Source organism: Scyliorhinus canicula, chromosome 1 (assembly GCF_902713615.1).
Source record: "Scyliorhinus canicula chromosome 1, sScyCan1.1, whole genome shotgun sequence".
In the NCBI taxonomy this organism is placed as follows: domain Eukaryota; kingdom Metazoa; phylum Chordata; class Chondrichthyes; order Carcharhiniformes; family Scyliorhinidae; genus Scyliorhinus; species Scyliorhinus canicula.
In genome coordinates, this window is record NC_052146.1 from 190,072,226 (window position 1) to 190,091,335 (window position 19,110).

The 19,110-nt window shown below is 48.0% G+C and overlaps 1 protein-coding gene across 3 annotated transcripts in view; it reads right to left on the reverse strand.

The window, feature by feature from the left end:
* iyd (iodotyrosine deiodinase) overlaps positions 1–19,110 on the reverse strand; it is an 87,522-nt gene that overhangs the window by 52,492 nt on the left and 15,920 nt on the right. For all 3 annotated transcript variants that reach the window (XM_038805035.1, XM_038805018.1, XM_038805027.1), the window contains exons 2-4: positions 11,451–11,636; positions 6,163–6,322; positions 4,276–4,429 (exon numbers count right to left, since the gene is read on the reverse strand). In XM_038805035.1, coding sequence (XP_038660963.1) covers positions 4,276–4,429; positions 6,163–6,322; positions 11,451–11,636 — 500 coding nt within the window. The remainder of the gene's footprint in view (positions 1–4,275; positions 4,430–6,162; positions 6,323–11,450; positions 11,637–19,110) is intronic.

Sequence of the window (19,110 nt, forward strand, 5' to 3'; positions counted from 1 at the left end):
CTATCAACCTGGGTGGCAACTTTCAGGGATCTATGTACATGGACACCGAGATCCCTCTGCTCATCCACACTACCAAGAATTTTACCATTAGCCAAATATTCTGCATTCCTGTTATTCTTTCCAAAGTGAATCACCTCACACTTCTCCACATTAAACTCCATTTGCCACCTCTCAGCCCAGCTCTGCAGCTTATCTATGTCCCTCTGTAACCTGCAACATCCTTCCGCACTGTCTACAACTCCACCGACTTTAGTGTCGTCTGCAAATTTACTCACCCATCCTTCTGCGCCCTCCTCTAGGTCATTTATAAAAATGACAAACAGCAACGGCCCCAGAACAGATCCTTGTGGTATGCCACTCGTAACTGAACTCCATTCTGAACATTTCCCATCAACTACCACTCTCTGTCTTCTTTCAACTAGCCAATTTCTGATCCACATCTCTAAATCACCCTCAATCCCCAGCCTCCGTATTTTCTGCAATAGCCGACCTTGGGGAACCTTATCAAACGCTTTACTGAAATCCATATACACCACATCAACTGCTCTACCCTCGTCTACCTGTTCAGTCACCTTCTCAAAGAACTCGATAAGGTTTGTGAGGCATGACCTACCCTTCACAAAACCATGCTGACTATCCCTAATCATATTATTCCTATCTAGATGATTATAAATCATATCTTTTATAATCCTCTCCAAGACTTTACCCACCACAGACGTTAGGCTCACCGGCCTATAGTTACCGGGGTTATCTCTACTCCCCTTCTTGAACAAAGGGACCACATTTGCTATCCTCCAGTCCTCTGGCACTATTCCTGTAGCCAATGATGACCTAAAAATCAAAGCCAAAGGCTCAGCAATCTCTTCCCTGGCTTCCCAGAGAATCCTAGGATAAATCCCATCAGGCCCCGGGGACTTATCTATTTTCACCTTGTCCAGAATTGCCAACACTTCTTCCCTAAGCACCTCAATGCCATCTATTCTAATAGCCTGGGTCTCAGCATTCTCCTCCACAATATTATCTTTTTCTTGAGTGAATACTGATGAAAAGTATTCATTTAGTATCTCGCTTATCTCCTCAGCCTCCACACACAACTTCCCACCACTGTCCTTGACTGGCCCTACTCTTACCCTAGTCATTCTTTTATTCCTGACATACCTATAGAAAGCTTTTGGGTTTTCCTTGATCCTACCTGCCAAAGACTTCTCATGTCCCCTCCTTGCTCGTCTCAGCTCTCTCTTTAGATCCTTCCTCGCTTCCTTGTAACTATCAAGCGCCCCAACTGAAACTTCACGCCTCATCTTCACATAGGCCTCCTTCTTCCTCTTAACAAGAGATTCCACTTCTTTGGTAAACCACGGTTCCCTCGCTCGACCCCTTCCTCCCTGCCTGACTGGTACGTACTTATCAAGAACATGCAATAGCTGTTCCTTGAACAAGCTCCACATATCCAGTGTGCCCAACCCTTGCAGCCTACTTCTCCAACCTACACATCCTAAGTCATGTCTAATGGCATCATAATTGCCCTTCTCCCAGCTATAACTCTTGCCCTGCGGGGTATACTTATCCCTTTCCATCACTAACGTAAAGGTCACCGAATTGTGGTCACTGTTTCCAAAGTGCTCACCTACCTCCAGATCTAACACCTGGCCTGGTTCATTACCCAAAACCAAATCCAATGTGGCCTCGCCTCTTGTTGGCCTGTCAACATATTGTGTCAGGAAACCCTCCTGCACACATTGTACAAAGAACGACCCATCTAATGTACTCGAACTATATCTTTTCCAGTCAATATTTGGAAAGTTAAAGTCTCCCATAACAACTACCCTGTTACTTTCGCTCTTTTCCAGAATCATCTTCGCCATCCTTTCCTCTACATCCCTAGAACTATTAGGTGGCCTATAGAAAACTCCCAACAGGGTGACCTCTCCTTTCCTGTTTCTAACCTCAGCCCTTGACCTTGAACGTTTAATAAATACCTATATTCGGTTTTCAATTGAAGTCCGTTTTGAGTTTTCAATTCCTCACCAACAATCTCTGACCAAGTCACAATAGTAAATATCCCTTACCATAATTCCGGTGTCTAGGACCGAGGGGTACCCTGGGCGCCTCGAAACCGCCCACTCAGGAAAGACTGCCAGATAAAGGTGGGCAGAGACTTTCCTTTCTTCTCTCTCCTGGGGGCGCTGCTAAGTGGAGTAGGCGCAAGGTGGTTGTGAGTCCACCGGTAAGAGAGAGAGGATCACCCGGGTAGTGGTGGGGCTTGGACAAAGGGGTGTCAAGCCCAATATAAGCCCGTTGGGTGGAGTGAGAAAGGGGGATCCTGCTACAGCAGTGTGCACTATGCCTTCATCCTGGCACATTCAACAATTCCTGACATGTTCGAGATGACCCCCTCCCCCACTGGCTGGGACGTTGGCTCCTGGGTGACAGGGCTTGTCCACTGCGGTCTTGATTAATGACACTTATCCGGAGGCCACAGACCGATGCAGAGACCCACTACAATGATGCCCATACAGCAACCAGGAGCTTGATTGATCAGTGCATTGGTATCCTGAAGACGTGGTTCAGGGGCCCACCAGTATGATGCTGAGAGGGTCGCCCACATCATGACGGCCTGCTACATTCTCCAGAACGTCACGCAGCAGAGGGGCGATGTGCTGGAGGAGGAAGAGGAATGCCTGACCTCGTCCGACGAGGGAGATGCAGGGGAGGAGGAGGATGGGCAGGACATGGAGCCCAGGCAGGCACAGGAGGCCGCACGACTTGTGCGGCAGGCGCTCTGATCGCCTCCAGGCCCACCAACTTTGGGAGGGGGGGGTTGATTGGCTAGGGGCATGGAAACTGTATCCCACTGCCATACACCTCCCCCCACCCCCCGCCAACCCCGCCACCCCCTCGCCTACAACCCCCTCTGTGATACATACCTGTCGCACCATGGGGTGGGGACCCTGGGTTGGCAGTAACGCCGGGTCTGGTCCGTGGGGTGGAGGATGATGATAACACGCTCTGCTGTGAGCTCTGGTGCTCCACATCATTTGACAACGACAATGAATCGAAAGAGAGACATGGGCAGTTAGAATCCATTGCGATTCACCAGCAATGGGGACCCATTCAAGCTGGAGATACAGCCAATTAGAACCCATTATAAATGAGGAAGATAGTTAGAACAATTATGGACGTGGGCCTTATGAACGTAATGTCACTGTGGAGGTGGGGCTGTAATATACAATGAGCCATTCCGGGACCAGAAAATGCCGCCAGCAAAGGGGACATAAATACCCCAACTGTTAAATCCAATTATAAATGGAGATCCCTGGTTAGAGCCGCCAAACAGAGAGGGATCAGCAGTTAAGGTCCATTATAATTTGGAAGACTGGCAGCGAGAACCCATTCTAAATGGTGGAACAGACAGCTCACAATATTCGAGATGGATTGACCATGTTGCACATCATTACAAATTACAAACAGAAATAGGAGCAGGTCGAACCCATTGTAAATTGAGACAGCTAATTGGAATACAAAAGGATGGAGAGATGAACGGTCATAACCTTATCAATGGAAATATCAGCAATTGTCACCCATTTATAATGGTTTCTACCTGCTGATCCCTTTATTATAATCACTGGGATACATATCTGACCAGTTCTAAAAGCTCCACTTCAAGCTGCAAAGTTGCACTTTATCCCATAGATATATTTTAATGAATCCATGCTCATAGTCCAGATAATGACTGGAGGTGTACGTCTGATGGGCAGGGTTTGTTTTGGGAATTGGTGTCAGTTACCTCTACCCTTCCCCTTCAATTTCTCTCCTGTTTTCCCTCATGCCCTCTCCAAACCCATCTAGAGATCATAGTTCATAGGTCATAGAAATTACAGTGCAGAAGGAGGCCATTCGGCCCATCGAGTCTCTACCGGCCCTTGGAAAGAGCACCCTACACCATCCCAGTAACTCCATCTAACCTTTTTGGGACATTAAGGGGCAATTTATCATGGCCAATCCACCTAACCAGCGCATCTTTGGACTGTGGGAGGAAACCCACGCAGACACGGGGAGAAAGTAAAAACTCCAGAAAGACAGTCATCCGAGGCCAGAATCGAACCAGGGACCCTGGAGCTGTGAGGCAACTGCGCCACCGTACCTCCATCTGGCAGTACAGATTACACGGGAGGAACCATGAAGATAAACCTTGGTGAGGGAAGCAGGGAATCCTGCAGAACCTACTTACTGCGATCAGGGGTAACTGCAATCAGGGGTATGTCACAGAATTACCTGCAGAGCTGCCAGGAGAATGCCACAGGAAATTGAAACGCTGATCTCATTATAGTAATGGGTCTTCTTTCCAGCGGGTAAGATTCCATAGATTTGCTTAAATACAAGGATAAGATAGGGCGCAGTATCCATGTAGTCTTTAATCCAGTTTGTCCTACAGCGGGAGAGGAGTGATACGTATTTTATATACCGTAGTCTCTTTCGCAAGTCATTTGCATTATTGACGACACCATGAAGCACAGGCTTGAGGCTTTGGGCCTGAATTCATTCACTGAGGCTAGATTCCTCCAATCAGTAACAGCAAAGAACTAAAGAAAAATGGAGGCTTCCTTCTTACAGAACTGTACTTCCTATAATTAATGTGAACTTTTAAAATTATTTTGTGACGGGGTCCTATTGTATTCTGTTGTTTGGCCAAGCTGCCGATTTTAGATGGCCTGAATGGGCGGAGCGAAGAGGATAAATGGGCTGCTCTGGTTACCTGCCTCTTGCTGCCTCGTGACGCTGTTGGACAGAAGAGGAGGGGATTTCAGAACAAGAATTGAAATGTTAACAGTTTCTTTCTCCTCAGACGTTGCCCGACCTGCCCGAGTCTTTCCAGCATTTTCTATTTTTATTATAGGAGACTTCTCTTTCCATCCAGGCTAACATTACCCCTCATCCAAAGTCGAAAGCAGATGATATTATTGTTTATTTCTTTGATGATTGTGGGCACTTGCTGTGTAGAAATTGAGTGTCCCATTTCTGCATTACAGCAGTGACTACACTTCAAAGTACGGGACTGGGGGCATTCTGGCCAAGTTTGCCGATGATACAAAGATAGGTGGAGGGGCAGGTAGTATTGAGGAGGTGGGGAGGCTGCAGAAAGATTTAGACAGTTTAGGAGAATGGTCCAAGAAGTGGCTGATGAAATTCAACGTGGGCAAGTGCGAGGTCTTGCACTTTGGAAAAAAGAATAGAGGCATGGACTATTTTCTAAATGGTGACAAAATTCATAATGCTAAAGTGCAAAGGGACTTGGGAGTCCTAGTCCAGGATTCTCTAAAGGTAAACTTGCAGGTTGAGTCCGTAATTAAGAAAGCAAATGTAATGTTGTCATTTATCTCAAGAGGCTTGGAATATAAAAGCAGGGATGTACTTCTGAGGCTTTATAAAGCACTAGTTAGGCCCCATTTAGAATACTGTGAGCAATTTTGGGCCCCATACCTCAGGAAGGACATACTGGCACTGGAGCGGGTCCAGCGGAGATTCACACGGATGATCCCAGGAATGGTAGGCCTAACATACGATGAACGTCTGAGGATCGTGGGATTATATTCATTGGAGTTTAGGAGGTTGAGGGGAGATCTAATAGAAACGTACAAGATAATGAATGGCTTGGATAGGATGGACGTAGGGAAGTTGTTTCCATTAGCAGGGGAGACTAGGACGTGGGGGCACAGCCTTAGAATAAAAGGGAGTCACTTTAGAACAGAGATGAGGAGAAATTTCTTCAGCCAGAGAGTAGGTCTGTGGAATTCATTGCCACAGAGGGCGGTGGAGGCCGGGACATTGAGTGTCTTTAAGACAGAAATTGATAAATTCTTGATTTCTCGAGGAATTAAGGGCTATGGGGAGAGAGCGGGTAAATGGAGTTGAAATCAACCATGATTGAATGGTGGAGTGGACTCGATGGGCCGAATAGCCTTACTTCCACTCCTATGTCTTATGGTCTTATGGTCTTAATTGGTAGTAAAGCACTTCTGAGGTTACGAAAGACACTCTATAAGTACAAATCCTTTCCTTGATAGGTCGTTTAAAATCAGCCCACAGTGAAAGGTAGACATCTCAATGGGAATATTCCCATCAATCATCACACAGAGCAACTCGTCATGTGATTGGACGTACCTCAGTTTCTTTATGTCAGAGACCCATTTATTTCCCATTCTCTTTTCATAATTAATTTCTTCTTCCTCCTCAATAATGGCACGTATTTGATGCTTTGTCTCCGGGTCTTGTAGAACTACGAAGGTCCAGGGCTCTGTATGTGCGCCACTTGGAGCAGTGCCTTTAATAAAGCAGGAAGTTGGCTTTGTTAATGAAGATAAAAATAGAATCATAGACCATTACACGGTAGGGGGAGATCATTTGGTCCATTGCCCCTATGCTGGCTCTTTAGGGCATTGTATGTGTAAACCACAAGGCTATTGGATAGGTTAAGTGAGTGTGGAAAACTCTGGCAAATGGAATTGTCACAAACCACACTGATGGTATCTGCGAGGGTATCCCAACTGGGAACACCGGTTTGTGGGAGTGTATAGTTTTGTTTTTGAAATGGTGTGAGGAAACCATAGTGAGAATAACAATCCACCTTCAGGCGACCAACAAGGCAAAGGCTGCAACATCTGCCTCTGCATCCGTTTCCAACCCCGGCTGGTCCAACACCCTGTATATGTCCTCCCGGGGGCCTGGATCCAGTTTCACCTGCACCACTTTAGAGATTACCCTAAAACCTTCCTTCCAGTAATCCTCCAACTTTGGACAGAACCAAAACATATGAACGTGATTTGCGGGTGCCCCCTGATGTGTTAGGCAGGTTGGTTTGATGTGGACTGCACTCGATGTAGGGAAGCTAGAAACAGACGTCTAACACTGGAGAAGATCCAACACTGTTTGATTCAACTATAGAACTGATAAACATATTCAGCTGTGGGTCGACACTATACTGAACTGACTGGAGACCTAGTAGTAGCCTGACCAGACATACTAGCTACTGCACGCTGTTTGCACTGGCTAGCTCGTGGACTCTGACTGTCTCAGTAGCTGGGTCCCGAGAGACCGAGAAACCTAGTGCCCTCTGGCTTTATAGAGGTAGTGTCCTGTCTGGTGATTGGTTCCACTGTGCTGTGTGTTTATTGGTCATCCTGTTTGTCAATCACTGCCTGTCTGCATGTCATTATATACATGAGTGGATATTATGACACCCCCCACAATGTTCACACACATCTTCTGCCCCCCAAAGAGCCGGCTCAGCCTCACCCTTGTGAGGTGTGCTCTCTATACCACCTTCAGCTGTATCAACCCCCACCTCGGTCTCTGGAGCACCTCACACCAGAACCCCTCCTCCATACCCTCTCCCAACTCTTCCTCCCACTTTGCTTTGATCCCTTCCAGTCGTGCCTTCTCCTCTTCCAAAATAGCTCCGTAAACTGCCGACACTACCCCCTTCTCCAGTCCCTCTGTCATCAGCACCTCCTCCAGCAATGTGGAGGCCGGCTCCACCGGGAAGCTCTGCATCTCCTTTCTGGCAAAATCTCGAACCTGCATGTATCTAAACATTTCTCTCTGCTCCAGCCCATACTTTGCTTCCAGCTCCTTCAATCCTGCAAACTGACCCCTAAGAAACAAACCTTTCAGTGTCTTAATCCCCTTCTCCTCCCATTTCCGAAAATTTCCATCCCACTTCCCTAGCTCAAATCTGTGGTTCCCCCGAATCGGCATTTCCCTTGACTCTGCCCCTTACCCGAAGTGTTGGCAAAACTGCCTCCAAATTCTCAACAAAGCTATTATTACCGGACTCCCTGAGTATTTCCCCGGAGCTATCGGGAGCGGCGCTTTTGCTAGCCCCTCCAATCCCAACCCCTTACACAAACTCTCCTCCATTCTGACCCACTGGGAATCAACCTCTCTGACCCAGCTCCGTACCTTCTCCACATTCGCCGCCCAGTAATAATACATTGGAGATGTGCACCCCTAGGAATTTGAAACTGCTAACCAAATTCTTACGCATGTTTGTAATAAAATACAATAAAAAAAATAAAAAATAAAACTTTTAGGACTGAGGTGAGGAGAAATTTCTACACTCAGAGAGTGGTGAATCTGGAATGCCTTGCTCAAACTTCAGCCCCAAGAGTGAGGAGACCAACACCCTCCCTTTCAAGTAAGTCAGGGTAGTCGGGGAGATTCCCGGAATCTGCTCACCCTTTGCTGATGTTACTTCAATGGAAGCTCAATGGAAACAACATTTATACCCGACTTTAGCAGAAGTGTTAGAAGAGTTGGAATTCTTGAAATTGGTTAAGTCACCAGGCCCAGATGGATTGTTTCCTAAGATCTTGGAGGCAGTCAGGGAGTAAATAGAAGATGGTCTGAGGAGTTTTCTAATCCTCACTAGACACAGGGGAGGTGTCGGAGAACTGGAGGATTGCAAATTTGGTTCCATTGTTGAAAAAGGGTATGAAGGAAAACCTCAACAATTATATGCGGGTTAGTCTTACTTCAGTGGGAGGCAAGCTGTTAGAATCAATCCTGAAAGATCAGATAAACTGTTACTTAGAAAGGCCTGGACTAGTCAGGGATAGTCAGCATGGCTTTGTTAAGGGGAGGTCATGCCTTACAAATTGGATTGAATTATTTGAGGAAGTGACTAGGAGGATCGATGAGGGTAATGCAGTGGATGTTGTCTGCATGGATTTTGGTAAGGCATTTGACAAAGTCCCACATGGCAGACTGGTCAATAATGTGAAAGCCCATGGCATACAGGTAATGTGGCAAATTCTATCCAAATTTGGCTTAGTAACAGAAATCAAATGGTAATGGTTGATGGCTGTCCTTATGAATGGAAAGCGGTGGTGTTCTGCGGAGCTCGGTGTTGGGGCCCCTGTTGTTCGTTTTTTGGACTTAAATGTGGGGGGCATGATTGGGAAATTTGCAGACAACACAGAAATTGACTGTGTCCTGGATAGTGTAGAGGATAGCTATATGCTGAAAAATAATATAGATGGGTTGGTTAAGTGGGCAGGAAAGTAGCAGATGGAATTTAACTCTGATAAGTGTGAGGTAATGCATTTAAGGAGGTCAAACAGTAAAAGCAAATACAGAATAAACGGAAATATACTGAGAGGGGTAGATAAAGTGAGAGGTCTTGGTGTGTGAGTGCACAGGTCCATAAAAGTAGCACTACAGGTAGATAAGGTGTAAAGAAGGCATATGGAATGCTCTCCTTCATTGGCAGAGGTATAGAATTCAAAAGTAGGGACTTAATGATGGAACTGTCTAGGACACTGCTGAGGCTACAACTGGAGTGTAGTGTGCTGTTCTAGTCACCACATTACAGGAAGGATGTAATTGCTCTGGAGAGCATGCAGAGAAGATTAACTAGAATGTCCCCAGGGCTGGAGAATTGTAGCCATTAGGAGATATTATAGAGGTTGGGGTTGTTTTCCTTGGAACAGAGAAGCTGAGGGGTGACATGATTGAGGCATGCAAAATTGTGAGTAGAGACAGAGTAGACAGGAGGAACTAATTTCCCTTGGCAGAGAGTTCAAAAACCAGAGGTCATAGATTCAAGCGAAGGAGCAGAAGGTTTAGAGACACGAGGAAGGTTTTCTTCACACAGGGTGAGGTGGGAGTCTGGAATTTGCTGCCTGAGGTGGTGATAGAGGCAGAGACCCTCAACTCTTTTCAAAAAAAGGTACTTGAATCGGCACCTTAAGTACTGCAAGCTGCAGGGCTGCCGGCTGTGTGGAGGAAGACAGGAGAAAGGCACCTGGATGTCTTTGGGTTGGCATGGACAAGATGGGCTGAATGGCCCTCTTCTGTGCTGTATCGTTTCTATTGTTCTAACAATGTCAGCAAAATGGGAAAAGATCGGAGGAACTTTGCAGCCTGGGAATCCGAACAATATGATTGTCGTTCACCTTAATGTAAAAGTTTAAGTCGGCACATGTCTGTGGTGATATGCATCACTGTAAATACACAAGGGGTTAATGTAAATAGACTACGACTAAGTAAACACTAGAGGGAGCACCACTGACGTCTGACATGCAGACATAGAGCTAATGAACACTTAGAATAGGACACGACCAATGGGCAGTCAAGACGCCCAGAGGTGACACTACCACAAGGAGGCATTACACAATTAGGCAGCAGGGTAGCATGGTGGTTAGCATAAATGCTTCACAGCTCCAGGGTCCCAGGTTCGATTCCCGGCTGGGTCACTGTCTGTGTGGAGTCTGCACGTCCTCCCCCTGTGTGCGTGGGTTTCCTCCGGGTGCTCCGGTTTCCTCCCACAGTCCAAAGATGTGCGGGTTAGGTGGATTGGCCATGCTAAATTGCCCGTAGTGTCCTAATAAAAGTAAGGTTAAGGGGGGGGGTTGTTGGGTTACGGGTATAGGGCGGATACGTGAGTTTGAGTAGGGTGATCATGGCTCGGCACAACATTGAGGGCCGAAGGGCCTGTTCTGTGCTGTACTGTTCTATGTTCTATGTTCTATGTAAACCATATATAAGGACAGGGCACACATGCTCTGTCTCTTTCCACAGGCGATACTTAGAGAGTAGGGCGGGGGGCAGACCAGAAGCATCACACCCACCATGTGGCTTAGAGCAGACTGGTTAGTTAGACTGAGTTACTATAGCAAGATTAGCAGGAGAGTCAAACTCATAGAGGACTGTGCTAATGGTTCAATAAATCACATTGAACTTACTTCAAAGTCTGGAGTATCTTTTGGTCAAAACTGCATCGAGTTGCAGAATGTGTTATCCCAGAATACATAACACAACAATGTCAAGGCCCAATCTCTTGAGGCACAGGGAGAGAAGGAGGGCAGGGGGAAAAATTGAGTGGGGAGAGAGGGATGGAGGAAGGAGAGAGAGGAAAAAGATATGGGTAGGAGAGAGAGAAAAGGAAGAATAGAGAGGAGGAAGCAGAGAGAGGAAGAAAGGAGAGAAGTAAGGAGGGGTGAGCCAGAGAAGGAGAGGAGAGAGAGGTAAGAAGGAGTTCGAAAGAAAGAAAGGAGTGAGGTCAGACGAAGGATGTAAAGAATCAGAGGGATGTAGGAGGGAGTGATGTAATGATAGCAAGGAAGGTAAAAGAGTTGACAAAGAAGAAGAAAGGAAGAGAGACAGTGAGGAAGGAGAGAGAGGAATGGAGAAACGATTAGAAGGGAGGGAGGAGAGATAGGAGGGAACAATTGATACTATGGATGGGGGAAAGAAGAAAGGGGAGAGGAAAGAAAAAGAGAGGTTAGATAAACAAGTGGAGTAGGAAGGAAGGAATGACCTCACATCCTCAGGCTGTAGCACAGTCCCAGGTAGCTAATAAATACTTATTAAATTGAAGCTTTCTTCACAGGAATTCCCTTGATTTTCCCATTGCCTTTGATGGAGTTGAGACTGAAGTGACCTAATCATACCTGCTGTCTTAATGACGTTGTCAATCACTTCCCTGGGGACCATTTCCTCACTGAAAAAGCGGACACTCCTTCGCGCATTCATCAGTTGGTAAAACTCATTCACTCTGCGGATCATTTCATCCTCTGAGTAACGTGGCGGAGAATATGGAATATGCTGCACTTCCAGCTCTTCAAGAAAATCCCCAGCTGGAAATGAAAGGACCAGAGTGAAATTTAATAATAATAATAATATAATAATTTGGTGAATTACGCAGAACTATGTCGAATTAAACATTCGGTTTGGGATGTAAAACAGCAAAATGTCTGAATTGAAGCTGTCGGAACACAAAATAGTTACAAACCTTTGGCCCAGAATGTTCTTAGGCCTGAGTCACTGGCCACTCCAATAAGCAGCCCTCATGTCCTCTATAATCTGGAGCATGACAGATTAATGCAACTAAAATCAGGACAGATGTAAAGCAGGCTGCCGGCTTGTGCCATCACACAATGTGAAATGTCATTTCTAGGGCCTCGGCAATTTACTTATTTAATCACACAACGGGGGTACAAAAGGCAGTTTCAGTGGAGCGATCATTCTGAATTAACCCATTCCAGCTTGAGACCCCAACCAAAATCATCATCAGACCCCCTGTGAATGGAAGCAAAAATAAAAGCACATTACTGTGGATGCTGGAATCTGAAACAGAAACAGAATATACTGGACAATCGCAGCAAGTCTGACAGCATCTGTGGTTAGAGAAGGAAGCTGCCGTTTCGAGTCTGGATGACTCATCTTTGACGTCAGCTCCTTTCTCTCCCCACAGATGTTGTCAGGCCTGCTGTGAATTGAAGCAGTTAGTTACAAGCAACCAACAGGCTGGGTGCAGTTCGTTGATCAAGGCTTAATGAGTCTTGGCCAGCTCCGACACTGAGCTCCCCACCTCGTAGTTCCTTCGGAGTGTGGGAGGAACATTAAGCCACGGGGTGGGGAGTGAGGTAAACTAGCAACAATCTTCTGTCTTCTTATGGAGCCCATTTATTCACAGATTGTGCACGGGCTCCTACAGTCAGCAGCCAACACTAGTTTGCCTAGTAAAGCAGTATTATGCCACTTCAGACTACACTTACCCCTCTATCTGAATGTGGTATCAGGTGGGCCTTGCATGTGAGCACAATCAAAGAGTCCCCCCCCCCGATATTCATCACATAACAACAGTTTTTCCCAAGAGCAAAACGGCCAAAAGGAAATTTCTCCCCAGTGACTAGTGATGCAGCTATTTCAGTCATACAGTGACTACCACAACCAGCTCAATCACATGTGTGACTCCTGATATAACCACCTCAGTTACAGCTTTGCAGGGACTGTTTTGATCCAGCAGGTGTTAATTGCTATGCAAACCAAATCGCAAAGGGAAACTTGGCAAGCTTATCAGAACTCTTTTTATTTGTATTCTGACCACCATACGATAAATTTACTGAAGTCAGAAGCTTCAAATTCCAAGGACACCTTTGGTGATTTTAAATATTAAACAAAATCATTTATTAACAAAAGTAAAGAAAACTAAAACATGAATAAGTAGACAACAAGCCCCCCCCCCCCCCCCTCCACTCCCCAAGGCAGCATCCACCACCCCAAACCCCCCAGGTGACCCCCAGCCCTCCCTTCCCCTTCTCGCAACTCCCCCAACTCCTCCTTCATACCACTGTGAACGATGGCTAACGATACCCTTCTCCGTCTCCTCAGGAAAAGCTCTCCCGGGCCCAGACTGGCGGAGGGGTGCCGGACATCAGAATCCTCACCTCGTTCGGGAAGCAGGACCTGGAGGTGACTGATGTGACCGAGGACAGACCGGTCACCAAAACAGAGACTGGCGGGCATCACAGAGGCGAGGAACTACCGTGATCCACCCAGAGGACCTGTCAAACGTGAGTACTAATTGCCTTAATGACTGACCCATCCATTCCACTGACCACATGTCCATTATCCTGCAGGTCCTCCAGCCGACGGTGCCGGCCCATCCCGGGTGACCCCCCCCTCCTGACTCTGAGAAGAACATCTCGGAGCAACTCTTATTGTCACGGCATAGCTGTCATCTCCACCAGCGCAGATACACACACCTAGGTGGGAAATGTTAGTGGTCAGGTGTCTAGGGCCCAATCTGGTGAGCACCACACTGCTAATGATGAACACATGGCGGAGACAGGAACCCCCAGGTGAGGTAGCAATCGGAGATCTGCTGGATCGCAGCCTGATGCTGAGCCTCTGGAAGTGGGTTACGTGGAGCTGATGGAGACGATAGGGTGTCGTCGGGACATTCAGAGGGAGATGTCAGCGTCGCTCTAGCAGGTCCACAGCTGTTTGGAGGAGTCCCAGAGGCTACGGGAGATGGTGCCGGAAATGCGTGGTACCAAGGCCAATACTGCACATCTGTGCATATGTTGCTGAGAAGTGAGCCGGGGCCCTCCAGCCCCTGAGCCCCCAGAGGACGCCCGCCAGAGGCATCGAAGGCCACGGGGCGGGGTAGGCAGATGTGCATCCTGGGGACACACCTTGACGTACTGGTAGAGCTAGGAGGGCCAGGCACGTTGAGGATCACTGAGGGCACCAGGGGAGGGGGAGGGTGTGGGGGGCCTGGTCGGGAGTGGGGACAGGGGGTTGGAGTGGGGGGTGGTCCCACCGGGAGTGGGGTATTGTACAGCACATTAAACTTCTTTTTACACAACCATGCCTCTGTCGGTTTCTTCCGCAATGTGGGCCGACCTCCAATCCCTTTGCCCATATCTCCAGGCACCCCCCCCCCCCCACTCCCCGTGGACATGTACAAGGAACTGTGTCCCATTGCCTGGGTCTTCAGATGTTATGTGTGTGGTGTTGCCTCCCACAGGGTTCAAGCACAGTGTCCAGGCATCAAGATTTAAGTGGGATCCTGGGCATTGGCACCCACATGCCACATGGCTCTACCACCCACGGGAATCCATTTGGCATCTGTGAAGTGCTCACTTGACCACAACTGCCAATTCCCTATCAGCAATAGCCTTCAGCCACGCAGCCAGAGGCCTCAGCAGTCAGTGGGGGTTACGGGCGGTTGTTGGGGCAGTCGGGCAGGGACAAGAGTTGCCCCCGAAACAGGAATACATGATCCAGGGTTGGCATGGTGACCCCCGGTTGCCCCCATGCCACCAGCGCCTCCCCCCTACTCCCCCATTACGACCCATCCCCAGCCGAGGGTCCCTCCCCTCCATCCCGCACCCCCCCCCCACCCGCACCCCCACCCTCGTGCAAGCCCAGCGCCCCCGTGCTCTTTACTTGTGAGCACCTTGGCTCCCCAGTGAAGCCCTTCCGCCAGGTTCACGTTTTTCAAAAGGAGTACCAATCGGCCCCAGCGTGACCACTTGCTGGAGAGGCTGCTGAATGACAGGAGGCTGTTGGATATGGGGTGGCTTTCATTAATTGTGTGGAAATTATATGGTGATAATTGGTTTCTCGCCACACTACACTGAGATCCCGATTTCGCTCACGGGAGCGGACCGGTTGCATTGCAAACTGTTTGACCCCTAGCGCAGATTTCATTTTTGGCCTCTACCACTATTCATCGGCCTTGTTATGCTTGAGTGCAACCAGTCCAGAAAATCGTGCCCATGGTGGCTCAATGATTAACCATCTTTAAACAAATCGGGCAGCATAGTAGCACAAGTGATTAGCACTGTGGCTTCACAGCGCCAGGGTCCCAGGGTCGATTCCCTGCTGGGTCACTGTCTGTGCGGAGTCTGCACGGTCTCCCCGTGTCTGCGTGGGTTCCCTCCGGGTGCTCCGGTTTCCTCCCACAGTCCAAAGACATGCAGATTAGGTGGATTGGCCATGATAAACTGCCTTTAGTGACCAAAAAAAGGTTAGGAGGGGTTATTGGGTTACGTGGATAGGGCGGAAGTGAGGGCTTGAGTGGGTCGGTGCAGACCCGATGGGCCGATTAGCCTCCTTATGCACTGTATGTTCTATGTTCTAATGGGGTTGAAGCATAGCAGGGCTTGGAGTTTGGTGGGTGGGGGCGGTGGGTGTGGGGTGCGGTATCATCTGATGCTAGTAGAAGAAACTTGGGTTTGGAGACAGCCATTTTCACAAGTTAGGGGACTCTCCCTGCGTGCACATAAAGGAAGCCCCAATCTCCTAACCCCTCCCCTGTCGTGTTAGGTACACTGGTAAAACACTGGCTGCAACTGGATGCAGCATAGATCAAAGCGATACTCCAGACCTTGAAGTTAGTTCAATCAGGTTTATTGAACTAATAGCACAGTTAGCACAGTTCTCTGTGAGTACGGCTCTCTGCTAACTTAAGTGTGGTTACTCTGTCTGACTGAACCAGACTAGCTCTTGGCCACGGGGTGGAGGTGTGAGATTGTAACAACACCCTTGACTGACTATCTAGATGTTTATCAGCAGAAAGAGGCGAGTGTCAGTGCCTCGTGTCTTTTATAGTCAGATCCCACCCCTGAGTGTCCTGCCTGCTTATTGGTCGTGTCCTGTTCTCTGTGTCCATTAGCTGCTTGTCTGTGCCTGCCTGTATATCATTATGTGTGTGTCTGCGTATCATGACATCGCCCCTTTTTTTATGTTTGGATGACATATGTGAACGTATTTACAAGAATAGGCCAATATTAACATATATACATGCAGTGGATGTGAACATATGTAAATGTGAAAACAGCTGTCTAATGCGAGAACACAGAACATAGCAAACAGAACTAATGTTCATAAGTCCAGTCCCTGTGGCTTGCATCTGATCCTGGTCGACCGCCGGAGAGGGAGTGGTGCGGACGACGGCACCTTGATGGGCAGGATTGAAGCCTAACTGGTGGTGCAGGCCTGCACAAGGCTGCATAGTGTCCAGGCTTCCCGCAGTTTAAACATCACCTGCTTCTTGCAGGGCAGTGTCTCTTTAAGTGGGCGTTGCCGCAGTTCGGGCACGTCATGATGTCGGTGTCGTGACGCTGTGTACGTCGTCGCACATGCGCAATGCGGTCAGCAGACGTCTGCACCTGTGCAGTGTGGGTGTCGGTCGCTTCGTTATCCCGTTCGCATCGCGGATACGTGGGGCCCCGGGAAAAGCGCGTGAGATGCCCGCGTCTTCAATGCTGAGGCGCTGCATCTGGGCGATGGCCTGCACGCTCTCTGCCTCGTGGGAGGCAAGTTTCTCATTTTCAGCCGATTTGTATTGGGAATACCAATTTTTTGCGTGCACATGCACCGTGCATGTTTCAATCTGCGACTGGCAGGGTCATATGCTCGATTTTTAAGAGCTGCTCTCTCAGAGGATCAGAGTGAACTCCAAACACGATTTGGTCTCTGATCATGGAATCAGCAATATCCCCAAAGTTGCAGGACAGCGCTAGTAGGCGGAGGTTAGTTAAAAAGGCACTGAAAGATTCAGCTTTACCTTGAAGACGTTGTTTGAATATGTAGCGCTCGAAGATTTCATTGGTATCCACTTCAAAGTGACTATCGAACTTGTCCAGGATGGTCTGAAACTTTGTCTTGCCCTGGCCTTCGGTGAAGTTAAACGAGTTGAAGAGTTCGATGGCTTGATCACCCGTTGTTGAGAGGAGAAGCGCGATCTTTCTTGCATCAGACGCACCGTCGAGGTCTGAAGCTTCGATGTACAGCAGAAACTTTTGCTTGATTATCTGCCGGTTGGCACTGAGATTGCCAGAGGTCCTGAGCTGGTGAGGAGCCTGAATCTTCTCCATGGTGCCGGGATACATTTGCTGGTCGTCACGTTACAGACTCAGATAAGCCACCTTAAATTAGTAGTCTCCTGGTATCATGTCGTATTAGGTACACTGGTATAACACTGGCTGCAACTGGATGCAGCTTAGATCAAAAAGATACTCCAGAACTTACTCTGTCTGACTGAACCAGACTATTTCTCAGCCACGTGGTGGAGGTGTGAGATTGTAACAACACCCCTGACTCACTCTGTAGATGTTCATCAGTGGAAATAGGTGGAGTGTGAGTGCCTCATGTATTTTATAGTCAGATCCCACCCCTGAGTGTCCTGCCTGCTTATTGGTCATGTCCTGTTCTCTGTGTCCATTAGCTGCTTGTCTGTATATCATTCAGTGTGAGTCTGCATATCATGACATTCCCCACCCCCAACTGGGAAGCCGCCATGTTTCACCCCAGAGCAGCAAGCTCTCCTGGTGTTGACAAGATGCCTGTGGAAGCAGGAAGTGACCCATCTGGTGGCAGATCTGCAAATCTGGCAAAGTGGCATCAGGAATACATTCCCACGTCGTCCCCCCGCCCACACCACCCTCCTTCATATGCCATTTGGTCAGTGTTTCCACCTCCCAACCCATCCCAAAAGGGCCTGGAGAGTTCCAGCTATCATTTTACACAGGAGTTGTTGCGATCGGGAATACGCTGTCTGAAAGTGGTGGCAGAAGCAGATTCAATAGCAGCATTAAAAAGGAAATTGGATACTTGGAGGTATACATTTACAGAGCTGTGAGGAAAAAGCAGGGGGTGAGATACATAGCGCAGCTCTGCTGCAGATCCAGCACAAATACAATAGGCCAAATGGCCTCTCTTTATACTGTATCATTCTACATAGAACATAGAACAGTACAGCACAGAACAGGCCCCTCGGCCCTCAATGTTGTGCCGAGCCATGATCACCCTACTCAAACCCATGTATCCACCCTATACCCGTAACCCAACAACCCCCCCTTAACCTTACTTTTATTAGGACACTACGGGCAATTTAGCATGGCCAATCCACCTAACCCACACATCTTTGGACTGTGGGAGGAAACCGGAGCACCCGGAGGAAACCCACGCACACAAGGGGAGGACGTGCAGACTCCACACAGACAGTGACCCAACCGGGAATCGAACCTGGGACCCTGGAGCTGTGAAGCATTTATGCTAACCACCATGCTACCCTGCTGCCCTATGAATGATTATAGATAGGACCAGTTCAGTCACAAGTGAATAACTAATGTAACCAATTCAACTTTTGTTTCCTTCTCATCTTTTCTAACTGCGGGGCGGCATGGTGGCACAGTGGTTAGCACTGCTGCCTCATGGCGCAGATCACACGGGTTTGATCTCTGCTTCGGGTCACTGTCTGTGTGGAGTTTGCACACTCTCCCCGTGTCTGCATGTGTCTCACCCCCAAAACCCAAAAAGATGTGGTTAGGTGGATTGGCCTCACTAAATTGTACCTTAATTGGAAAAATTTAAATAAATATACCTTCCAATCGCAAATGCCTAGCTTTCCAGAAGCAAGTGGAATAAGTATTAGCCATGACAAGCACCAGTGAATAGAGTGCCCTCCACATTGAAGAATCTACGGAAGAATGGAGAGAGGTTGGAAGAGAGCTGCTTTTGTCAAGACTGAACAATGCGTCTAAAACAACTTCAAGAAGTCATGCAGTAAATTCCAAAGATTCAATTATGGCAGAAAGCACCTAATGAAAACAGCAAAAAGAAACAAAAGCACACCTCTAAAAATTCATTTTTCATTCACTTAAAGAGTGGTTAGAATGCGGAAATCACTCATGTATGGAATAGCTGAGGCAAATATCATTTAAAGAAAAGTTAGAAAGGTGCATGACAGCCAAAGGATTAGGAGGACGTGCTCACAGGAGTAGGATAGGGTGCAAGGGGTCTCATGTGGAGCAC